The sequence below is a fragment of the Capricornis sumatraensis genome, chromosome 2 (assembly GCF_032405125.1).
Source record: "Capricornis sumatraensis isolate serow.1 chromosome 2, serow.2, whole genome shotgun sequence".
In the NCBI taxonomy this organism is placed as follows: Eukaryota; Metazoa; Chordata; class Mammalia; order Artiodactyla; family Bovidae; genus Capricornis; species Capricornis sumatraensis.
In genome coordinates, this window is record NC_091070.1 from 2,958,288 (window position 1) to 2,983,489 (window position 25,202).

At 40.9% G+C, this 25,202-nt stretch overlaps 1 protein-coding gene across 2 annotated transcripts in view; it reads right to left on the reverse strand.

The window, feature by feature from the left end:
• Window positions 1-23,117, reverse strand: part of SPATA7 (spermatogenesis associated 7) — a 40,586-nt gene extending 17,469 nt beyond the window's left edge. The window contains exons 1-5 of one of the 2 annotated variants that reach the window (XM_068964972.1): window positions 23,000-23,117; window positions 16,077-16,151; window positions 13,906-14,001; window positions 9,060-9,107; window positions 5,587-5,714 (exon numbers count right to left, since the gene is read on the reverse strand). In XM_068964972.1, coding sequence (XP_068821073.1) covers window positions 5,587-5,714; window positions 9,060-9,107; window positions 13,906-14,001; window positions 16,077-16,151; window positions 23,000-23,018 — 366 coding nt within the window. In that variant the 5' untranslated portion in view covers window positions 23,019-23,117. The remainder of the gene's footprint in view (window positions 1-5,586; window positions 5,715-9,059; window positions 9,108-13,905; window positions 14,002-16,076; window positions 16,152-22,999) is intronic. The other variant, XM_068964973.1, reaches the window with a different exon arrangement.
• Window positions 23,118-25,202: the final 2,085 nt, after the last annotated feature.

The window sequence follows — 25,202 nt, forward strand, 5'->3', positions numbered from 1 at the left end:
TAAACAGCTAGTATATCCACAGGCTAAAGTTACCACTTTCTAATCGTAGCAAACTTTTCAGTAAATGCAGATTATAACCACAGGCATCTATTACCCATAAAACCCATCCAATTATCAAAATATTATGCCTGAAATAATTTTAATTTAAATGTACCTAAATATGTATCAAAATCACTGCAGATGGTGATTGCAGCCATGAAATTAAAAGACGCTTACTCCTTAGAAGGAAAGTTATGACCAACCTAGATGGCATATTCAAAAGCAGACACAACATTACTTTGCCAACAAAGGTCCATCTAGTCAAGGGTATGGTTTTTCCAGTAGTCATGTATGGATGTGAGAGTTGGACTGTGAAGAAAGCTGAGCACCAAAGAATTGATGCTTTTGAACTGTGGCGTTGGAGAAGACTCTTGAGAGTCCCTTGGACTGCAAGGAGATCCAACCAGTCCATTCTGAAGGAGATCAGTCCTGAGTGTCTTTGGAAGGAATGATGCTAAAGCTGAACTCGAGTACTTTGGCCACCTCATGCAAAGAGTTGACTCACTGGAAAAGACTCTGATGCTGGGAGGGATTGGGGGCAGGAGAAGAAGGGGACAACCGAGGATGAGATGGCTGGATGGCATCACCGACTCGATGGACGTGGGTTTGGGAGAACTTCAGGAGTTGGTGATGGACAGGGAGGCCTGGCGTGCTGCGATTCATGGGGTTGCAAAGAGTCAGACACGACTGAGAGACTGAACTGAACTGAAATATTTATCAAGTTTTATAAAAATGTAAGTGAATTGCAAATTACTGTGAAGTCTAAATGGAGTAAAAAAATATACCTGTATAAAAGAATAATGAACTAACTTTTTAGAGAAAAAAGTTACAGAGTTACAATGACAAAAGGAAAAATTAATGAGTAAGTCAGTCCTACACTTACAGACTTAATTATTTATTTTGTTTTCAACAAGTCCCACTCTTACCTCAAAATATAATTATTAACTGATATTCAAAATGCTAGATAACAGAAATGGATTTAAAATTTTCAGTTTAAAAATAGTCACTAAAAATGGAAATACACGTATGAGTCAAATATGACGAACATACCCCCAGATGGTACAGTGCACAGCAGGCTTACTCTAAAGGAAGCGGCTCCATTTCTAGTCCTTTCTAATCAGTGTGACAGCCTTGGGGCTCTCCAGCGTAGCGAACAGCTCTCCTGATGACTCCCAAATCTATTTTCAGCCCACACCTCTTTCATGACACAGATACTTCTATCCAGCTCTCTACTGAATATATTAGATGTTCCAAAGGCATCTCAAACCAAGCAGGTCCAAACAAGTAAACTTATACTTCATATTATCTGCCTCCCCCCACCCCCCAAAAAACCCTGCACTTTGTCCTGTTACTCTTTCAGTGAATGATCGCCATCCTCTCCGTTGCCCAAACCGGAAAGCTGGGAACTCTGTAATTCCTGCCTCTTGCTTTTCATCGAGCCAGTCACCAAGTCCTGGGGACTCTACTTCACATTCCTTGTGCCCCTTCTGCTGTCTTACGCACCATGTCTTAAGCATTTCTTCCCCACACTGCAGTGAGTGAAAGGCGCAGTCATGTCCAACTCTTTGCAGCCCACCAGGCTCCTCTGTCCATGGGGTTCTCCAGGCAATCTTCCCAACCTGGGGACTGAACCCGGGTTTCCTGCACTGCAGGCAGAGTCTTTACTATTTGAGCCACTAGGGAAGCCCTGCCCATACTGCAAACTGTCACATAATGAGTCGATATGATGACATAACTTCCCAACTAAGAGGTGGTCTGACTCCCCCACACTCCTCACATAAAAAGGACCCAGGTTCACTACTAACTTATAAATGCCCTTACTCATGCCCCCTGCCTGCTGACATGTCACACCCTCATGTACAATGCCAAGAGCTGGAGTTAAAAAACGCCACTCGGTGCCTAGGAAGGGCAGCTGTGACGGTGGCTTTTACCAACAGGCGATGTTATTGCTTGGGGACAGGAAACAAAGCCCAGGGCCTCATCCAGACAGCCAAGGAGACTATGCTCACAAATCTGGGGTCCTCTCCACTGCTACACCCCAAGGAGTGACCTGCAAGGAAACCTGCCCATCTTAGCACTGGCAGTGAGGGAACACTGGCCTTTGAGAATCTGAAATCACATGCTGCTTCCATACAAGACTGCAGCCTAAATCTGCATGGCCCAGATGGTCCACAGAAACCCTAAACCAAGACAAATGACTTGGTTTTTCCCAACACCTAAATTGCAGTGGGATAAAAAGATGAGAGGAGGAGAGATTAAAAGAAATTTATCAATTAGTTGAAGTTATTTAGATGCCAATTCTAACAAACTAAAAAGAAAGAGACAATGGGGAAATCTGAACAGTGGATACTTGATGATATCAAGGAATTATTAATTTAAAGGCACAATAACGGTATGGTGGTCTTTCAGATACATATAGAAATATTTATAGATAAAAAATGTATATCTGGTATTTGCATCAAAATAATCTGGGAAGGAGGCAGTGAATGAGGCTACATGTGGAGGAAGTCTGGCCCTGAACTGACCATGGCTGCACCTGGGGGACAAGAACATGTGGGTTCATTATCCCACTGTCCTTACAGACGTGAAGAATCCTCAGAATTAAAAAGTTTAAAGAGATCATCCTATACACACAAAGATTTGTAGTTTCACCTGAGAGATGGTAAAAACATAGCTCTCACTGTTTCAACAAGAAGAAAGCTGGACACCCTGCAAATTAATAATTTTTCTTGAACTCATGAGAGAAATAAGGTCACAGAGCAAACAACTAACCTGAAATCCAGAGTGAGACAGGCACTTACAAGGAGAAACAGGACCAGAGCGAGTGCTTACGTGTGATGGAAACTGCTGAATGACACACACGCTGCTGAGAAGACTGCGCGAGATGTCTTCAGCTAGCTGCTAAGACCGCGTGTAGACTAGCGCACGTGCAGGAAGCCTCTGCGACCTGGGGAGTCTGTACCGCTTGCAGGCCTCTTCCTCTAGGAACCACACCAAACACTCTCGGGTGGCGGGGGGGGGGAGCATAAGGAGCCCCTTCCTCTTGTTTCTCTGTCATGGCTAGGAGAGGGGAACAGCAACCACTACAAAAACTACTCCCAGACCTCTTTTCTCTTTCTCTCGGTCACAGGGGGAAATTCCCTTCACTTTGCCATTTACAACTATGGAAGCGATATCCCATCACCTCTGCCACATGCCAGGGTTAGAAGCAAGCTACAGGTCCTGCCTACATGCGGGAGGAGGGGATTGTTTAAAGGGAGGCATCACTGCGGGGCTCAGAATTCTGTCTACTACCGTGGTCAAACACAACACAATAAGAAGAAATAAAAATATACGAAGCACTTCACTTTAAAGAATAAAAATTACCAGTGAATAATCTGACCCACCTAAATTACTAGGATTAAAAAATGGAGAAAGATTACCAAAGGAATACCAATGAAATGAAGGCTAGTTTAACCATATTACTATCAGAAAACACTTCAATATTAACATTAAAAGCATCAAGGTTAAGAAATTCAAAGCACAGTGACAACAGGTCTGATTCACCAAGAAAATATATCGTCTCCAAGTCTCTATGCGGGCTGCCCTGGTGGCTCAGTGGTACAGAGCCTGCCTGTCAAAGCAGAAGATGTGGGTTTGATCCCTGGGTTGGGAAGATCCCCTGGATGAGGAAATGGCAACCTGCTCTAGTATTCTTGCCTGTGAAATCCTAAGGAAAGAAAGAGCCTGCTGGGCTACAGTTCATGGTGTTAAGAGTCTGACATGACTTAGCAACTAAACAAGAACAAGTCTGTCTGAATGTAATTATACAGACTGAAAATATATGAAACGAAAATTGCTAGTGCTAATTTTTTGAGAAATACCTAAATACATAATCACGACAGACTAATCAGACAAAAAAATCAATAGGATTTGAACATATAAAGTATATAAAGCTTAATTTAATGAATATACTATATACTAAACACTGCACAGAGCTATAAAACATATTTTCTTTTCAAATACATAATGACAGTGCATTAAAAAAAAATTGTCCACCTATTGGGACATAAAACAAATCTCAACAGATTTCAAGAAATGAGTATCAAAAAGATGTTCTCTGATCAAAATACAATTAGGCTAGCAATCTGTAGCAAAGGGAAAACCATGAGAAAAAACAGACATAGAGATTAAGGAACACTTCTAAAAGACAACGAGTTAAAGAAAAAATTATAATGGAAACTATAAAATACTTTGAATTAAACTGCAATAAAAATACCACATATCAAAACTTGAGTAATGCAGCTAACGTAGTACTTGGAGAAAAATACACAGCCTTAAAATGTTCACACTACAAAAGAAGTGAGGCTGAAAATAAGCTAAACAAACGCAGAAAAAATACTGCAACATAAACGCAATGAAAGCCAAAAGAGAAGAATAAAGATAAGCATAAACATTACTGAACTACAAAGCAAATTATCAAAGGATCAACAGAGTAAAAAACATGCCCTTGAAAAGGTCAATAACACTGACAAATCTCTGGTGAGAATAATAAAGAAAAGAAGAAAGAAGGCAAAAATAAGCAATATTAAGATAACAAGAAGAAATAATACATATTCAAGAGAGATTATGATATGATTTACGAGATTACAAGTAAGTCTATGCCAAGAATTTGAAAATTTAGATGAAATGGACAACTTTCTACATATGTACAAATTATGAAAATAGTTCTATAGCAATTTCAAAAACTGAATCAGTCAAAAACCTCACAAAGAAAACTCTAGGCCCAAATAATTTTAATGTTGAAATCCATCAAATTCACGGAACAAATAATTACAAACTTACATAAACTACTCTAGAGCATGGCAAAACAGGAAGTAGCACCCAGTTTATTTTAGGAGGCTAGCAAAACCTGACATAGTAGAAAAAGGGAAAATGACAGGTCAATATCAATAATGGACACAGATGCTAAAATCCTTAGCAACTGTATTTAGTAATGCGTAAAAAAAAGGTAATATATCATGACAAAGCTATATTTATACTAGGGATGCAAAATTGATTTAACATTAGAAACTCAATTTTAATTCACTATATTTGAAATAGATTAAAAAGAAAAACTGTACCACCATTTCAAAGAATCCAGAAAAAGCAGCTGATAAAATTAACATATATTCATGAGAAAGGAAGAAAATTCTCTAAGCAATGAGGAATTGAAAAGAGCTTCGTTAATCAGATGATAAAGGGTATCACAAAAAACCTAAAGCTGTGGTCAGGAAACTATACCCACTACAGATCAAATCCGGCCCACCACCTTTTTCTGTTACTAATGGTTTACTGGAACAAAGCAATATCCATTCACTTAAGTACTGTCTACAGCTACGTTCCAGTGGTGCAACAGTTGCAACAGAGACTGTGTGGCCTTGAAAGCCTAAAATATTTACTATTTGACTGTTAACAGGAAAGGTTACCAATTCTGACCTATAGCAAACATTATCAAAAACTCAGGTTGCACCATCAATGAAGTATCTTAGAAACATTTACTTTGAAAAGGTAAAAATACTATCTTACCTTTTGTAGAGTGTTAAGTAATGATTTGGAATGACTTTTAGGATGCACTGTAGTCTTAGTAAATTTCAGCTCCCTCCCACACCTTGCTAATTCCTTTTTGAGTTTCTCTCTTCGCTGTTGGTCTGCATCTGAGGGGAAAAAATATTGAAATACAGAGTAAAATAGAAAAAATAATTTTTTGATGACTGAAGACTAAGAAAGAGTGCTTTTCTCCTTGCTAAAAATGTTTACACTACTGATATGTAAATAAAAATCCATACGGTTTCCTGAAACTTCAAATGGATTAACTATTTAAAGAGCACAAACAAGATATGACAAACTGATTAAGCCTAAGGGCTCAAGGGAACAAGTGCTAGCAGATACAGAGATACAAAGGTTAGAAACGCAGAGCTTGAATTAATTCATATACTCCCTTACAACTGAAATACTACTGTCAATATCATGTTACAAAAATTTAAGTTTTATATGACAAAAAATGACATTAAATTTTAAAATATTATTTTTAATTAGGATAACTGACTTCCATTTTTCTTAACTGCTATTCATTTGAAAATACAAACCAAAAGAGTGGTTTCACATTTCAGTGGGCTTTACGTCAGGTACTGAGTCATTTTCGAAGACTGAAAACAGCAAAATGAAAGCCAGTCCAGCTTCAGAGTTGAAAGGCAGGTGGGGGCTTTCTTGGTGGCACCGTGGATAGCGAGCGGCCTGCCAGTGCAGGGGACATGGGTTCGAGCACTGGTCCAAGAGGATTCCATTGCAGAGCAACTAAGCCTGTGCTGATATCACAGCTACTGAGCCTGTGCTCTAGAGCCCGTGAGCCACACCCCCTGAAGCCCACGGGCCTAGAGCCTCGGCTCTACAGCAAGAGAGGCCGTCGCAACAAGAAGCCTGCGCTCAGCAACGAAGAGTAGCCTCTGTTCACGGCAACTAAAGAAAGTCTGCACAAAGCAATGAGGACCCAGTGCAGGCAAAAATAAAAAATTTAAAGAGGCCAACCATAAATTAAATGACTTGTATTTTCATGTAAAATTTTAAATTTAACATATGCTTTTTAATTGGAATGTATCTCAACTTGATGGACAAGATAATTTCAAGTTTCAAATCACCCTGATTTGGGGGAAAAATGGGACAAAACATTTGAAAAGAACTTTACTAAAGATATATTTAATACAAATGGCCAATAAGCATATAAAAATGTTCTACATCATTAATCATGAGGAAAATGCAAATTAAAATCACGAGATACCACTTCACACATTAAAATGGCCATCAATCAAAAAAGGAGTCGATAATGTGTTAGCAGAGACACGGAGTAACTGAAATCCTAATATGTCGGAGGCAAGAATGTAAGATGGTATGGTCACTTCCAAAAACAGTTTGGGAGTCTCTTAAAAAGTTAAATGTAATTTCATGAGATGACCGAGCAATTCCATTCTCGGGTGTATACTCAAGAGAAATGAAACTTCACATTCACACAAAAGACTTGTACATGAATGTTCACAGAAGCACTACTCATCACGGACAAAAAACAAACAGTGAAAGTGTCAACCGACTGGTAAACAGATGTACAGGGAAAGGAAACAGATCAGCGGCTTTCAAGGCTAGGAGCGGGATGAGGAAGCAGCTGCAAAGCTACCATTCTGGGGATCTTCTTAAGATGATGAAAATATTCTAAACTGGTTTGTAGTGATGGCTGCACAATTTTGTAAACTTGGTAAAAATCCATAAATTCTATGGTATGAAAATTATTTGTCAATAAAACTGCTATAAAAGGTAAAGGCTTTCTTGGAACTTCCCTGGTGGTCCAATGATTAAGAATCTGCCTGCCAAGACAGATGACACGGCTTCAGTCTCTGGCCCAGGAAGATTCCACGTGCAGCAGGGCAACTCAGCCCACGTGCCACGATGGAGCCCACCTCCCGAGCCTGTGCTCCACAGCGAAGGGAAGCCTGAGCACCCCGCTAAGAGCAGCCCCTGCTCACAGCACCTGGAGAAAGCCCACGCACAGCCCCAAACTAAGAACATAAAAAGGAAAGCCTTTCTAATGCATTAGAATATGGCATTACTTAAACAATTCAAGAAAGTATAGAGATATCCTAATTCAGTGACGGAAATTACCAATTCAGTTGTCTGCTTTGACAGAAGACTATAAAAACAGAGATGACTCAGGACCAGAGACTTATTTCTTTTCGAAAATATGTCTATAAAGCCTATTTCTAAGTAAGTTTGTATTGATTAGAATGCATATCACCTACGTTACACACAAAGTAATGATTATTAACTATACTTCAATGTGGTGATGATAATCTTTGTGGTTCTTCAAGACATCACAATTTTTTTCATTTACATGATCATAAAGAAAAACTCCTGTCTCAACTGACTGAAGGCAGAAAGTATCATGGGATAAATAAGCACTAACTAAGTCTAAATTCTAATAACAAAAAATAGGAGCAACTCTGTAAGTAAACCATGTATGCTGTCAACTTCTGAATGTTTGTCTCCACCCTGGAACCTCCTCCTGAGCTCCAGGCTTTGCATTCCAACTGCCTCCTCAGCACCTCCGCTTGGATTGCTAACAGGCATTTATTTTTAGCTTATAATGACCACGATTGAATCCCCAACTCACTTGATTCACTTCCTCCCCTAGATACCTTCCTATTTACAACGTCAGTGAATTATAACGCTGTGTTTTCAGCGTTGGGAGGCATCTTTGACTCACCCCTCTTTTTCTCTCCTATTCTATCTACGTCCAGTTCATCAGGAAATACTGTTGACAGACATCTGAAAAGTTTCCAGAATCAAGCCATTTCATACTCCCTCTGCTTACAAGCACAATTAGTGTCCTATGGACAGAGAAGCCTAGTGGGTTTCAGACCACGGGGGTCGCAGAGAGTTGGACAGGACTGAGTGCCTGAGCAAGTACACACACCCATCCTCTCCTTACAAGCACTGATCCAAACCACCAATAGTTCTCACTTGAATTGCTGTTTCCCAACTAGTCATTCTGCTTTTACCATTGCCCCTCGTAGACTATTCTCAACTTACCAGCCAGAGAAACACTTTACAAGTTAAACTGGCTGTTCCTCTTCCTCTTCTCAAGACCTTCTAACGGCTTCCAATGTCATTCAGTTTTCACTTGCTTGCACCTGGCCAAACCCCGTGTGGTCTGCACCTCTCTGACCTATCTCAACGACCTCATCACCTGTCACTCCAGCTGGTTTATTTCACACCAGCTACGCAGCTCTTCTTGCTGTTGCCCTGGATACACTGATCCCAACAAACCCAGCAGAGTTTCAGTTCTGCCAAGATGAAAAGAATTCTGGAAATGGACAGTGGTTATGAATGTACCACAAGAAGAATGCACTTAATGTCACTGAATTGTAGACTTAAAAATGGTTGAGAAGGTAAATTTTAAGTTGTGTGTGCAGTTTACCATTTTTTAAAAAGGCAGTATGTTAAAAATTGCTTACATTTGACGCTGGCACTCATGCTTAGTGGAACTGAGCAGTCTACTGCAGCTGAAAGAGAAAAATCACTTGCTTTAATACTATTCTTAATATTTATAAACGACAATAACTATCAAAAGTCAAAATCACAAGAGGTTCCAGCACTTGAAGTTCCTTGTTTTCATATGTATGCTACTGCTACAGATGAAAAATATCCTTGATAAAAAACACACTGGTTAGGATTAACAGCTCGTCGGATACTACAGAAGGAAACATTAGTGAATTTGAACACAGCAAGGCAAACTATTCAACATGAAACAGTAAACATCAGAAAACCAGTGTACTGAGTGTCACTGACTTAAGCTACCTGTATCACTCACTTAACATAGTAACCGGAGTCCCAAAACAAGTTGAGAAAACAGAGCAAAATGAGAGCAGCGACATTATCTGATTTCAAGACTCACTGTAATGCTGCCATGATTACGGCAGTGTGGTGTTGTAACAGACATACAGATCAACAGAACTGAAGAGTAAATTTAGAACAGACCCTTGCATATGGTCAATTATCTTTTAAAAAGTGCCAAGGCATTTCCATGAGGAAAGGACAATCTCTTCAACAAATGGTACTTGGGACATTTTTAGGCAAAAAAAATGGTCCTTATATAATACCCTGTGCAAAAACTAATTCAAAATGGATCAGAAACAATGTAGAAGCTAAAACTTAACCAAAATTTTAAAACCTTTAGTTATTCAAATGGTAAAATAAAAAATTTTGTAAAAGACATTAGTGAAAAACTACTGAGATTCTAATGAGGTCTGTAGTTAATAGTATGCTGTCAATATTAATTTTCTGGTTTTAATAATTGTATTATAGCTATATAAAATCTTAATATCAGAGAAAGCTAGATGAAGGGTTTCTGTGACATTCTGTGCTATTTTTGCAACTTTTCTGTTAAGTCTAAAGTTATTTCATAATAAAAACTTAAATCAAGAAAATGAACTGACAAATCACAGACTGGGAGAAAATATTTGCAAAACATGTATCTGACATAGGACTGTATTTACATGAGGAGGACTCCCACAACTTGACACTAAGAAGACAGACAACCCATTTTCTAAAAAATGGGCAAAAGATTTAAATAGATATTTCACCAAAGAAGATATGTAGATGGAAAATAAGAATAAGAAAAGTTGCCCAATGAAAAGGGACCCCCTCATGCACTGCTGGTGGGATTCTAAACTGCTACCGTCACTACGGAAAACACTATGGAGGCTCCTCAGAGTTAAAAATAGAGCTTCCGTACGAGTCAGTAATTCTACTCCTGAGAATTTACCGGAAGGAAATTAAACATCAATCTGCATGTTCACTGCAGCATTGTTTGCAATAGCCAAGATATAGAAGCAATCTAAGTACCTTTTGATAGATGAATGGAAAAACAAGGCGTGGTATATATACACAACGGAACATTCCCTGGCTACAAAAAATGAAATCTTGTGTTTTGCTATAATATTAATGGATCTAGAGGGTTTTATTGGAAGTGAAATAAGCTGGACAAAAAAGACAAATACAGTATGATCTCATTTACATGTGGAAGCTGAAAAACAAACAAAATGAAAAGATTCAGATACAGAGAGTAAATGCTGTTGGCAAAAAAGAGGAAGCTGAGAATGTGGGGCAAAATAAAATGACGGGGATTAAAAGGTACAAGCCTCCTTTTATGAAATAAGTAAGCCACAAATAAGTAATACATGGCATAAGGGAAAGAGTCAGTAACACAGCAATTAACTTTTTATGGGGAAAGATGGCTAGTAGACTCACCTTGCTGATCATTTCAGAGCATAAGCAAATGTCAAATTACTATGCAGTACATCTGAAGCTAACATAATACTGTATGTCAGCTATACCTCAATTTCAAAAAAGGAAAAAAGAGCTGCTTATCATCATCAGGCGGAGAAGGCAATGGCACCCCACTCCAGTACTCTTGCCTGGAAAATCCCATGGATGGAAGAGCCTGGTAGGGTGCAGTCCATGGGGTCGCTAAGAGTCGGGCATGACTGAGCGACTTCACTTTCACTTTTCACTTTCATGCATTGGAGAAGGAAATGGCAACTCACTCCAGTGTTCTTGCCTGGAGAATCCCAGGGACAGGGGAGTCTGGTGGGCTGCCGTCTATGGGGTCGCACAAAGTCGGACACGACTGAGGCGACTTAGCAGCAGCAGCAGCAGCAGCACAAACATCATCAGGCATTAGGGAAATACAAACTAAAATGCTATGAGATACCATTACATATCCAGAGAGTGGCTAAGAAAGGACTGCCAATAGGAAGTGTTGGTGAGGATGTGGAAGTGATGGAAACAAGCAAATGACAGCCACTTTGGAAACCAGTTTGGCAGCTTCTTATAAAGTTAGACATACACTTGCTATATTACCCCACAGTTCCACTCCTAGTAAATAAATTTATCCAAGTGAAATGGAAGCATACGGTCAAATATTCTAAATGAATGTTTACAGAAGCTTTATTCCTAATGGCCAAAAGTGAGTCAAAATAACCCAAATGTCCACCAACTGGTGAACGTCGATAAACAAACTATGGCATATTCAATAAATGGAGTACTTAGTGCCGGGGGCCAGTGTGAGGAACTCCGCCCATGGCAAGGGTCATGAGGAAGGAGGCTTGGCATACGCAAAGGCGTGATCAAGCCTCAGGAAACCCCCTGTTCCCGAGCATCTAACCCCAAAACCAGAGTCTGTTTTATGCTCTCACCTACGCCTCTGACTTTACGGGGGGCTCTCCCCCATAACCGTTTCTCTCAGAGAAGGAGTAAACGTGCAGCTCCAAGGCAATAAAGATTCCTGGGCGTGACAAGAGTGTTTCAGCTTACGGACTCCTCTGAAGGTTATCTAGCCCACCTGTATAGGTTCGTCCGGCCACATGTGATTGTTTACAGCCTCCCAATCTGAGAGGCACGAGATGTTTTAGACTTACTAAAGGCAAATTCTTTCGGGGAGTTGGAAATTGCTAATTCCCTGCTCTGGGTGGGACAAGGATATCTCAGGTCAAACCTCTCTGCTGACAGACTAGCTTGTGTGACAGGATTATCCATACTCCTGCCACATGATTGCTTACTACCTCTCAACCATAAACAGCACAGAGAGTTTTGGAGTATTTTGAGAGTCTTAATTAGCACAGGGCTTTTTCTTCTTGTTGAGTCAATGATTGCCACCAGGCCTCCATATCCTTAGGCACCTGGGAATATATTAATCAATGTATTTGGAATATAGAAAAGGAAATACAGTAGTTTTTGATGTTAGTGATACTAGACTCTTTGAGTTAATGAATTTTCTCTTTTGTAATAGATCACTGTACTTTGTTATAAATCACTGTGTCCTCGCTATGTAAAAATGTAACTTTATCACTATCTTAAGACTAAATAGATCTTAAGGGGAACATTGGTGAAAGGATTTTCATTTGTTGCGCTGATGTTTGCTGCTAAATCTCCATGTTCCCTACCCTTATAATGAATATAACTAGCATATAGGAGAAATAAGTATTAACCTTTAAGCATATAGGAGAAATAAGTATTAACCTTTAAGATTAATCATGTTAACCTTGGGTTAAATAAATTCCTTTCTTGATTGTAACTCATTACACCCTCACCCTATAGGAATGTAACTTTATCTGGAGGGTGGTGCCTGGTTTAAGAAAAAACACCCTTGGAAAAAATAAGTTTTTTGGTTATCAGAAAGAAAGGATCATAAAATGTCAGCGGGTCTCATGGCCAGAAGATGATGTAATATTCCTAAGACCTTTTTTTTACATTTATGTGAAGCACCTGATTTTGATAAAGGTCAGGACTGCTGACCCCCACGTGACTCTGTATTCATCCCTATGTGTAACAAAAGGTATATAAGCAAACCCAAAAATAAAGAAAATGGGCTCAGTTTCCAGAAAGACTGATACCCCCATGTCGTTCTTTCTTGCTCCCTGTTTTTCTGGCTGAATTCCCATCTGGAGCATGGATGCTATTCCACGTAGACCAAGTTATTCAGCTTCTTTTTCTACACTATCTCCTACTACACTATCTGTTTCTAATCTCTCTCTATATCTGTAATTAAATATGTATTTTTCCAAAGATGACGACACCATCCCCCCACCTTTGAATTCCCTGGATCCACCGGGGCTGAACCCCGGCAACTCAGCAAAAAAAGAAAGAAATACTGACCATGGGTTAGTTTCAAGAGTGTTAACTAACTGAAATAAGTTAGATCCAAAATGACACATATTGTGTAATTCCACTTCTATGAAATTCTAGAAAAGGCAAGACTGCAGTGAAGAAGGAGGTCAGTGGTTGCCAGGAACTGGAGGGAAGAGAGAGACTGCAAAGGACTAGGGAGGAGTTTTTGGTGAAATGATGAAATGGTCTGTACCAGAAGTCAGTGAACGTGCTCGGTAAAAGAACAGACAATAAATTTCTCAGGCTTCGCAGGATCATAGAACCTCATCATAACTAGTCAACTCTGCCTTTTAGTATAAGCCACCATAGACAATATGTAGAAGAATGAATGTGTTAAAAAGAACAGATTATAAATTACTGTCTAATCACAATATTAAGATCAGCATCTAATCACAAAATATATTAGGAATAACACAGGTAAAATGAAACAGAGACATTATATTCAAACACAGTTAATAAAACGGCATTCCGAAGTTGCTAGGTGTGCACAATCTGTAGTCGGTACTTTACCACACCAAGCACAAACCCACTGGTACATCATGTATTCATTTTTGCTACAGATTAACACAAATCAGAAGTGAAGCTGAGAAGGGTTTAAACTGGGTACAGAAAGTAACATTTGCACATGTTTACCTTTGGCTGAAAGGATTTTATTATAGTGAACAGCCATGTGATTCTTGACCAGTTGGAGGGAACTTAGTCTGAGAGAGGAGGAGTCAGTGCAAAAAGCTAAAAATTAAAACACATTTCACATTATATATTTAAAATTAATTAAAAACCATCATGAGAGAAACAAGTTACTCAGTACTAAGCACATTTTTATAGGATGCTCTGGACTCTAACCATGGAGATGCTGGCACTGTGTCTGTGATGCTGAGTGTGTCCTAGCTGTCATCCTGCAATGATACCTGACGAGCTACTGACCACTCCGGGCTCAAACCTCCCTAAATTTTACAAGCCTGAGAGTTTCGGGAAGAGATTGTGGAAGATAATCTACCACTACATTTACAAAACTACTTCTTATTGACAGCTCTTAATCTCATAACTAAAAATACTTAGCTGCTTGCCTGATGATAAAATAATGTTATCATGTTTAACATTTGAATATACTGGTCTGGGAAATCAAACAAATCCTATAGGTGAAGATTCTATTCTGAGATGAAAATTTCTAATTTTATACCTGAAAACAAGTCCTACAAATCAGTTTACTGCATTCTTTTAGAAGTATTAGGACAACCTTAAGACAAGTACAATCACAAAGAAATTAGATGACATTAAACTTCTTGACCTCATCTAAACTGTTAAAAGAATTCTTAGAATTAAGCATGCATATACAAGTATAAACATATAAAATATAAACATAAACACAGGCATAACTTTTTAAAATATTAAAGTTTTTGAGAATAAGACATACATGTAGTTTAAAAAAACTGCAGCTAAAATGGCACAGACACTGAAAAGGAGTGAACTTCCTGCCCTGACCCTGAGTGTTCTCTCGCAGAAGTAAACTCTGCTGCTGCTTTAATGCATCCTTCTAAGGGAATTCTATGCATAATAAAAGCATATGCAATAATGACAACCTTGACACGGATACTACAACTACTGCTAAAAGCGTTTATTGAATAGGTGCCATGCCTATATTGTTCAAAGCTCTTTACATGCAGTGACTCATCTAGTCATTATCATCACCATTTAATAGATGTGAAAACTGAGGCACAGGAATGGAACGTCTTCAAGGTCACACAGCTGATAAAGGACATAGTTTGGATGTGAACCAAAGCAATCTCATACTTACAATCACTGTTTCTATACCAGCTCTGCAACATATTCTTAAAAAAAAAAGTTAGTAAATGACATACTGCTCTTCAGTCTGTTTTTCTATGTAAGTTTCTTTTAAAACTAGTTCAAAATTTTTATTTAAAAATTACTTTTCAAAGTTTATGATTCTGGTTCCATGTTTACATATATGTTTTATTACCAAGAAATAAGTAATTGAAAATGATCCTTTCACATTTGGAGGATCGGCATCAAAGATTTTTCATGTAAATAAGGATAAAAAGACTTTCAATTATTTTGACCAAAAACCCAGGCTTAAAAATTTTAAGCTACAATTATAAAATATTTAAAATGTACATTAAAATTTAAAGTCCTTAAAATGTGAAAACATTAAGATGTTTGATCTTACAGAATATAGATTTAGAGAACATCTTAGAGAATACTGATTTTCCTTTTAGAAGATCTAGAAATTCCAACTGGATAAAGAGGCCCAACTGGACAAGTGTTTGTTCCTGATACAAAATGGCCTTTTCAAGGGCATTTCTCTTTTTCTCTGCCTGGCTTTTCCTCTTCAGTGCTGTGTCTTTAACCACCTGCTAATCACCATTTTAACAAGGAAGGCAAGCCTTCAGCCAGGGCAGTCTGCCAGCAACAGAAGAGCTGGACTGGAGCTGCCACAGGGGGCAGGAGGCGACCAGGGCCACATCCAGGGCAGGATGGACTCCTACACTCTCTAGTCTCAGGAATTCTTGAAATATTTAATCCTAAGTAGTAGTATGGAGGAGGAGGAAATGGCAGCCCACTCCAGTACTCTTGCCTGGAAAATCCCATGACAGAGGAGCCTGGCGGGCTATGGTCCATGGGGTTGTACGGAGCAGCACACGACTGGGCACAGCCCAGCAGGAGTATGAAGCTCAAATATTGATTAAAGGAAGTATTTTTTCATCATGCTATATAATTTACAAATAAAGGAAACACAATTGGTCGATCTTTTAACCATCTCTTACCATTTTAAGTACCTCACTTACCATTACTTTTGGTGCTCAAGTGTCCTTTAAATAGGCATGATGGATCAAATGTGGGAAGGACAGAGGTTGCTCTGACTTTTAACAAAAAAACATGAATTAGGACAAATGAAACACAACTTTCACAAAGACACTATTGAACACATAAAAAATCATAAGCTTATCTTTACCAAAATTGTTTAAAATTTATTCAAGCTTATCTTTACCAAAATTGTTTAAAATTTATTCAATCAATTCAATTACTAACCAGCAATAATATATCACATAAAAATCCTGCTGCCATAGATAAAAGGCTTTCTTTTTTAAGAAAATAAGTTATTTTTTAAAAAGTTCTGCTTGAGACTTAAGTTTCACTGGATAAAATGATAAACACTTCAATTATGTTACTTGAGGATGTACTGAGTTTATTCCATAAATCACTGACCTATTGGTTTTTAAATGATTTTGAGATACAATCAATAAGATTTTGAGTTAATATATATATATTCAGTTCAGTTCAGTTCAGTCGCTCAGTCGTGTCCAACTCTTTGCGACCCCATGAATCGCAGCACGCCAGGCCTGCCTGTCCATCAACATCTCCCGGAGTTCACTCAGACTCACGTCTATCGAGTCCATGATGCCATCCAGCCATCTCATCCTCGGTCGTCCCCTTCTCCTCCTGCCCCCAATCCTCCCAGCATCAGAGTCCTTGCCAATGAGTCAACTCTTCACATGAGGTGGCCAAAGTACTGGAGCTTCAGCTTTAGCATCATTCCTTCCAAAGAAATCCCAGGGCTGATCTCCTTCAGAATGGACTGGTTGGATCTCCTTGCAGTCCAAGGGACTCTCAAGAGTCTTCTCCAACACCACAGTTCAAAAGCATCAATTCTTCAGCGCTCAGCCTTCTTCACAGTCCAACTCTCATATCCATACATGACTACAGGAAAAACCATAGCCTTGACTAGACGGACCTTAGTCGGCAAAGTAATGTCTCTGCTTTTGAATATACTATCCAGGTTGGTCATAACTTTCCTTCCAAGGAGTAAGCGTCTTTTAATTTCATGGCTGCAATCACCATCTGCAGTGATTCTGGAGCCCCAAAAAATAAAGTCTGACACTGTTTCCACTGGTTCCCCATCTATTCCCCATGAAGTGATGGGAGCAGATGCCATGATCTTCGTTTTCTGAATGTTGAGCTTGAAGCCAACTTTTTCATTCTCCTCTTTCACTTTCATCAAGAGGCTTTTTAGCTCCTCTTCACTTTCTGCCATAAGAGTGGTGTCATCTGCATATCTGAGGTTATTGATATTTCTCCCGGCAATCTTGATTCCAGCTTGTGTTTCTTCCAGTCCAGCGTTTCTCATGATGTACTCTGCATATAAGTTAAATAAGCAGGGTGACAATATACAGCCTTGACGTACTCCTTTTCCTATTTGGAAGCAGTCTGTTGTTCCATGTCCAGTTCTAACTGTTGCTTCCTGACCTGTATACATCATACACTGATCTGTCCTTAAAAATAATTTTAAGAAAGTGATCCTCTCACAGAGTAATTTAGTAACTTATAAAATTATATACTATAAAATTATTATATAAAAGTACATAAAAATGTCAGAACTTAATGATTAAAGATGTCTTAAGCTTCATCTAGTCCAATCATTTACCCTCCTGCTTGGATTCTATCTAAACATCTTATATTTAATTTTTTATTTATATTTATTTTATATTTTTTATTTATATTTATTTTTTAATTGAAGGATAATTGCTATACAGAATTGCAAACTGTCAAACATTAACATGAATCATACAATTGTTTTATACAATTGCAAACTGCCAGACATTAGCATGAGTCAGCCATAGGCATACACTTGTGAACCTCCCACTGCACCGCTCTAGGCTGTTACAGAGCTCTGGTTTGCGTCCCCTGCGGCATACAGCAAACCCTCGTTGGCTGTCTATCTCACAGGTGGCAGCGCGCGTGTCCCCACGCCACCCTCCCCACACACCCCGCCCTCCCCTCCACCCCCCCAGCCACACCAAGTCTGCTCTCTGCATCTGTCTCCACTGCTGCCCTGCAAATAATGTCATCAGGACCATCTTCCTACATTCCATACATATGCGTTAGTACACAAAATTTGTTTTTCTGATTTACTGCACTCTGTGTAACAAGCTCTAGTTTCACCCATCTCATTAGAACTGACTCAAATGTGTTCCTTTTTATGGCTGAGTAATACTCCACTGTATATATGTGCTACAGTTTCTTTATCCATTCATGTGTCAATGGACATTTAGGTGGCTTCCACGTCCTAGCTGTTGCAAATAGTGCTGTAATGAACACTGGGGCACAGAAAACTAATATCTCCTCTAACGTCCATGTCTCACCTTTCAGACAAGATGCACTGTCAGAAAACTAGATATATACTTCATCACAAAACAACTTCTGTCCCCCCAAAGTGATTGTTTTGAGGGGTAACATCCAAGATAGGAAGGCTGAGTCACAGAGTTTAATGGAATTCAACAAGCAAATATAGTGTATTCCAAGACATCTTTTAAATGGGTACATGGTCAGTCTGCTCTATAAGCTATCAAGGTATGGGGAAGAAACAGTCAAAGTCTGAAACAAATATGGATGTCTGAAACCAGGAAAAGAGGTGCCAAGTCAGCAGAACTGAAATCCAGGATGAGAGAACAGATCCTGCTAGAGCACAGTGAAACACACAAGCCAAAACCACCTAAGAGCATCCAAGAAGCTCCATCTACATAAGTCAGAGCCAGAAGGAAAGCCACCGACGTATTTAGGACAAGAGAAGTCACGGTGGGAACACTCGAGTTGGTAGTAAAGACAGGCATGAAGGAGCACATGGAAATACAAAGGGAGGAAACTAACCACCAGACTCTCAAACAAATCTGATTTCTCCAGAGGAAAAAACTGCTGACTTTTTGCCTACCCAGAATCCAGTGCCCCTTTGAGGAAAACAGGACCTTAACCTGCTTGAGGAACCACTCCTCCCTTCGCTTAGCCTAGCTGGTTCAAGAGGATCCCACTGTCGGAGGTGCGCATATCATCCCAAACTGGCCAGTTATGGTGACCCAAGTCCAGACAATGAGACACAGTCCTGGGACGTCTACTGGGACTATTAGGAAATCCCTAGAACATAAACAGGCCTGACCCTACTGGTGGCCATCTTGCCCCACACAGTGGGAACCTGTCTGAGAAGGAAACTTACACAGAGGTAAGCGGAACCAGGACCAAAGATCACTGGTAACACTGCTTGAGCACTGGGATATAACCATGTTTGAAGCTCTACCCTCCCTAGACTTTTCTCCACAGGAGCTCAAAAACTCCCACTTTCGCTTAAACCAATTTGAGTTGGATTTCTTCACTTGTATTCACTTACTGAATACTGCTAAGTGTACCTGGCAACCTTTTAACCACTTTGTAGCTAGAAACTCACTTAATCCTTAAAACAATCCTATGAGATTGGTACTATCATTATTCACACTGTACAGATGAAGCACAAAGACGTAAGACATGTCATCTGCCCAAGAACTCAGCAGTCTGGCTCCTGAGTCTTAACCATTACACTGTCCTGATCAATATAAATTGCTCGTACTCAAATCATGCTGCATGCTACTATTATATCATATGAAACAGGCTAAGAAGTATGTAGTTTATTCCCTGTATGCAGTTTATTCCTTCCAAGTTCCTTCCTAATGAACACGTTTCACTACAGTTCACAGAAAAAAAAAGCGGGTATGTACAGAGAAGTGAGAGAGCACAATGTCAAAGGCCATAAGTGACAAAAGATAAATAACTTTAGATGTCTTAGTACCCTGAGCTCTCAAAATCATCAGAGGTAATGAAATCTAATCAATTTAAAAGGTGCAATTTTGTTGTGCAGTAGCTAAATTATGTCCAACTCTTTGTGACCCCACGGACTACAGCACGTCAGGCTTCCCTGTCACTCACCATCTCCTGGACCTTGCTCAAACTCATGTCCATTGAGTCGGTGATGCCATCCAACCACCTCATCCTCTATTGCCCCCTTCTGCTTTCGCTTTCCTTCCTTCCCAGCATCAGGGTCTTTTCCACTGAGCCGGCTCTTTGCATCAGGTGGCCAAAGTATTCGAACTTCAGCATCAGTCCTTTCAATAATATTCAGGGTTGATTTCCTTTAGGATTGATTGGTTTGATCTTCTTGCAGACCAAGGGACTCTCAAGAGTCTTCTCCAGCACCACAATTTGAAAGCATGAATTCTTCAGCACTCAACCATCTTTATGGTCCAATTCTCACATCCATACATGGCTACATAGCTTTGACTATATGTACCTTTGTCGACAAAATGATGTCTCTGCTTTTTAATGTACCGTCTAGGTTTGTCGTGACTTTTCTTCCAAGGAGCAAGCATCTTTTAACTTCATGGCTGCAGTCACCATTCACAGTGATTTTGGAGCCCAAGAGAAGAAACCTGTCACTGCTTCTACTTTCCCCCTTTCTATTTGTTATAAAGTGAAGGGATCAGATGCCATATTAGTTTTTTGAATGCTGAGTTTTCACTCTCCTCTTTCACCGTAATCAAGAGGCTCTTTAGTTTCTCTTCACTTTCTGCCATTAGAGTGGTATCATCTGCATATCTGAGGTTGTTGATATTTCTCCCAGCAATCTTGATTTCAGCTTGTGATTCATCCAGCCTGGCATTTCACATAATGGACTCTGCATATATTTCATGGTCAGAGGAGCCTGGTGGGCTACAGCCCATGGGGTTCCCCAAGTGGGATTAGGGTAACTCTAACCACCTCATTTTAACTTAATTAACTCTTTAAGGGTCCTATCTTCAATACCATCAAATTCTGAGGTAGAGGGTTTGGACTTCAAAAACTCTGCATGTAAGTTAAATAAGCAGGGTGACAATATACAGCCTTGTCATACTCCTTTTCCAATTTTAAACCAGTCCATTGCTCCATGTCTCCTTAGGTATTTTAGCTCTAAATCTATTTATGGTTTTCTATTAACAATTACCCCAGATCTGTCGAGTATTACACTTTTCTTAAAAGCTCAATAAAAAGCAATGTTTGATACTATACATCATATAATGTCCTAAAATTGGAGCTAAACTGGGTAAGTTATAAAAACAGAAACCTTTTTACTTCTTTTTTACATGAATTTGATTTTAAAAACAACCTAATTAACAAATAGACTAAGTCTATAATAACTCTAATTTTTACATATATCCTTTCCCATGCTCCCATTTCTACCATGAGATGGTTAAGTTGCTCTAAGGTTTTGCTTTATCATACCTGGATTGAAAGTCTGTTGTGTCACTTATTGGGACCTTGGGAAGTTATTTATGATCTTTTTAGTTTATTCACCGTGAAATCAATGTACAAGATGTTTTGTGCATTAAAACTCCAGATAATTTTGGAATAGTTTCCAGTATACACCAAGAGTCATGTTCGCTTCTGTGGTAAAACTTCTGAAAACCATAAACGTATTTTTGTTTGCTTTTTCTGGAACTTAGATGGTAAACTGTCAGAAAATACAGCTTGCTGATCAATGAACAGTTATCTCCTACATTCAGAACAGCACTTATTTTGATCAATGATTACATAATAAAGGCACACTTGTATGCAAAGCAAGACATTGCTAGGAACCATCTGGCAGCTTGGTTTAAAGGTATAATTTAAAATAGATAGGAACACTGAATTGGAAGAAGTCTGAAGACTGCCTTATCTGCCTTGCTCACAGTGTGAAGATGCAAACTATCTGGGCTGGGCTGACTCCTAGAGCCTCTTGATGAAAGTGAAAGTGGAGAGTGAAAAAGTTGGCTTCAAGCTCAACATTCAGAAAACGAAGATCATGGCATCTGGTCCTATCACTTCATGGGAAATAGATGGGGAAACAGTGGAAACAGTGTCAAACTTTATTTTTTGGGGCTCCAAAATCACTGCAGATGGTGACTGCAGCCATGAAATTAAAAGACGCTTACTCCTTGGAAGAAAAGTTATGACCAACCTAGATAGCATATTCAAAAGCAGAGACATTACTTCGCCAACAAAGGTCCATCTAGTCAAGGCTATGGTTTTTCCTGTGGTCATGTATGGATGTGAGAGTTGGACTGTGAAGAAAGCTGAGCGCCGAAGAATTGATGCTTTTGAACTGTGGTGTTGGAGAAGACTCTTGAGAGTCCCCTGGACTGCAAGGAGATCCAACCAGATCATTCTGAAGGAGATCAGCCCTGGGATTCCTTTGGAAGGAATGATGCTAAAGCTGAAGCTCCAGTACTTTGGCCACCTCATGCGAAGAGTTGACTCAATGGCAAAGACTCTGATGCTAGAAGGGATTGGGGGCAGGAGAAGGGGACGACCGAGGATGAGATGGCTGGATGTAATCACTGAGTCGATGGACGTGAGTCTGAGTGAACTCCGGGAGTTGGTGATGGACAGCGAGGCCTGGTGTGCTGCGATTCATGGGGTCGCAAACAGTCGGACACGACTGAGCGACTGAACTGAACTGAAGTACTTCACAGTGTGCCAAGAGCTTTGTAGGTATTATCTGCATTTAATCCTCAAGAGCTCCAAGACATGGGTGGTTTTACAACCACGTTCGAGATGAAGAGACCGAAGCTCACCCCTATCACCCCTAAGTGCAGGGGGCGGGTGAGGGGGGACTTGATTCGGGGCTCAGGGAGGTCTGCCTCCGACCCCGACTTCAGGGGGACAGGGCCTCCCGGAGCCGGGGTAACAAACTCTGAGCCAACGAGCGCACCTGGGGAGCCCGCAAGCAGGGCTTCCTCGGCGGCAAGAGGCCTAGACAGTTTGTGAAGGGTCGAAGGCAACGCCGACGACCAAGCAGGGGCCCGGGAGCGCGCGCGCACGCGCGGCCGCGACGCCGACCCCACATCGGAGGGGGCCGGGCAGCCGGCGGGCGCCCGCGACGGCGGCCCTTTACCTCTCCGGCTGGCGTCCATGCTCGGGTCCTCCTGCGGCCACACCGCGGGGACTTGTGGCGTCCCCTTCAGCCCTTCCAGGGGCCGGGCCGGCTCCCAGCCGCAGAGGTTCGGCGAGATGCAGCCGGAGGGCGGGGCGGCGCGGCGGCGGCGGAGGCGGCCGGAGACTCACGCGCGGCGGGCGTCTGAGGGCGGGCCCCGAGGCGCCGGATTGTGACGTCACCGCGCAGGGACGCGCCCCCACTGCCCCGCCCCGCGGGTCTCGAGATGGGAGCGGAGGACGTGAAGACGCTGGGGTGCAGCGCCGGCCTGCGGCCCGTCGGGACTCCGCCCCCAACACCGGGCAGGCCTTATCTGTGCGGGACGAGCAGGAAAACATGCCGGCCTCATCGGTCGTCCGTGTCCCCTGGGTCCCGGAAAGAATTGTTGGTTGAACTCAGGGTAGCAATTAACCAGCTCCAGATAGTTAGATTTCCAAGCAGTACTTGAACATTTGGATTAGTGAACATCCTGTGTATGAAAAGCATCTATGTATTATCTTAATTCTTAACCCCAATAATCAGTTTGCATTTCTTCTCGACGCAGGGATCAAACTCGGGTCTCCTGCATTGCAGGCAGACGCTTTACCATCTGAGCCACCAAGGAAGCCCCAAATAATTAAAGTTACAAGCAGTAGTACTTGAACATTTGGATCAGTGAAAATCCTGGGGATGAAGGCATCTACATATTATCTTAATTCTTAATCCCGGTAATCACTTTATATTTCCTTTCTGCTTCCTGAGCTTCCCCGCACCCCCTCCTCTTCCACCACCACCTTCCGCCTTTTTGTGTACACCCGTGGCAGATTCATGTCAATGTACGGCAAAACCATGTTGTAAAGTAATTAGCCTCCAAGGAAAATAAATTTATATTAAAAAATAATAATAAAATCTTAAGTCATCAGTTTTCCTTTATGATGGGAAAGAGTTGTAACATGAACAAGGCGTTGAATTATCCGTGGCTTTCCACAATTTAATTTCGAAGCAGTTACTTTTGAATCCTTGGACGCGAGGACAGACTGGGGCCGGGCAGCGTTCTGTAATGTGTTTTGTCCGCAGCAGGTCTATGGACATTTTGGGCTGGATGCATGATTGTTGGGCTGTCCTGTGCAGTGCAGCGTGTTTAGCAGCGAGCCGTGACCTCTGCGCACTGCATGGCAGGAGCAGCCCACCTATTCCACCCCTGGTTGTGCCAGGAAAGGTCCTCAGCTGTTGCCAAAGGTCCTCTGAGACGCAAAATTGCAGCCCCAACCCCCGCCAGCATCTCTTCTGTAACGGCAAAAGTACTGTCTTTGAAGGCAGATATGTGGAACGTCTAATTGTGAGTTTGCTGCTGCAATTAGTTCCCACGTCTGTTGAGCTGCTTTATAAACCTCTCCAAGCCTGCAGCTGCCGGGGGCCAGCGTGAGGAACTCCGCCCATGGCAAAGGTCATGAGGAAGGAGGCTTGGCATACGCAAAGGCGTGATCAAGCCTCAGGAAACCCCCTGTTCCCGAGCATCTAACCCCCAAACCAGAGTCTGTTTTATGCTCTCACCTACACCTCTGACTTTACGGGGGGGCTCTCCCCCATAACCGTTTCTCTCAGAGAAGGAGTAAACGTGCAGCTCCAAGGCAATAAAAATTCTTGGGCGTGACAAGAGTGTTTCAGCTTACAGACTCCTCTGAAGGTTATCTAGCCCACCTGTATAGGTTCGTCCGGCCACATGTGATTGTTTACAGCCTCCCAGCCTGAGAGGCATGAGATGTTTTAGACTTATTAAAGGCGAATTCTTTTGGGGAGTTAGAAATTATTAGTATAATGGGTTGGTTAGGAATTATATTGGTGAAGGGTTCTTCATTTGTTGTGTCAATAATTGCTGCTAATTCCCTGCTCTGGGTGGGACAAGGATGTCTCAGGTCAAACCTCTCTGCTGACAGACTAGCTTGTGTGACAGGATTATCCATACTCCTGCCACTACCCACATGATTGTTTACTACCTCTCAACCGTAAACAGCACAGAGAGTTTTGGAGTATTTTGAGAGTCTTAATTAGCATAGGGCTTTTCTCATTGTTGAGTCATTGATTGCCACCAGGCCTCCATATCCTTAGGCACCTGGGAATATATTAATCAATGTATTTGGAATATAGAAAAGGAAATATAGTAGTTTTTGATGTTAGCGATACT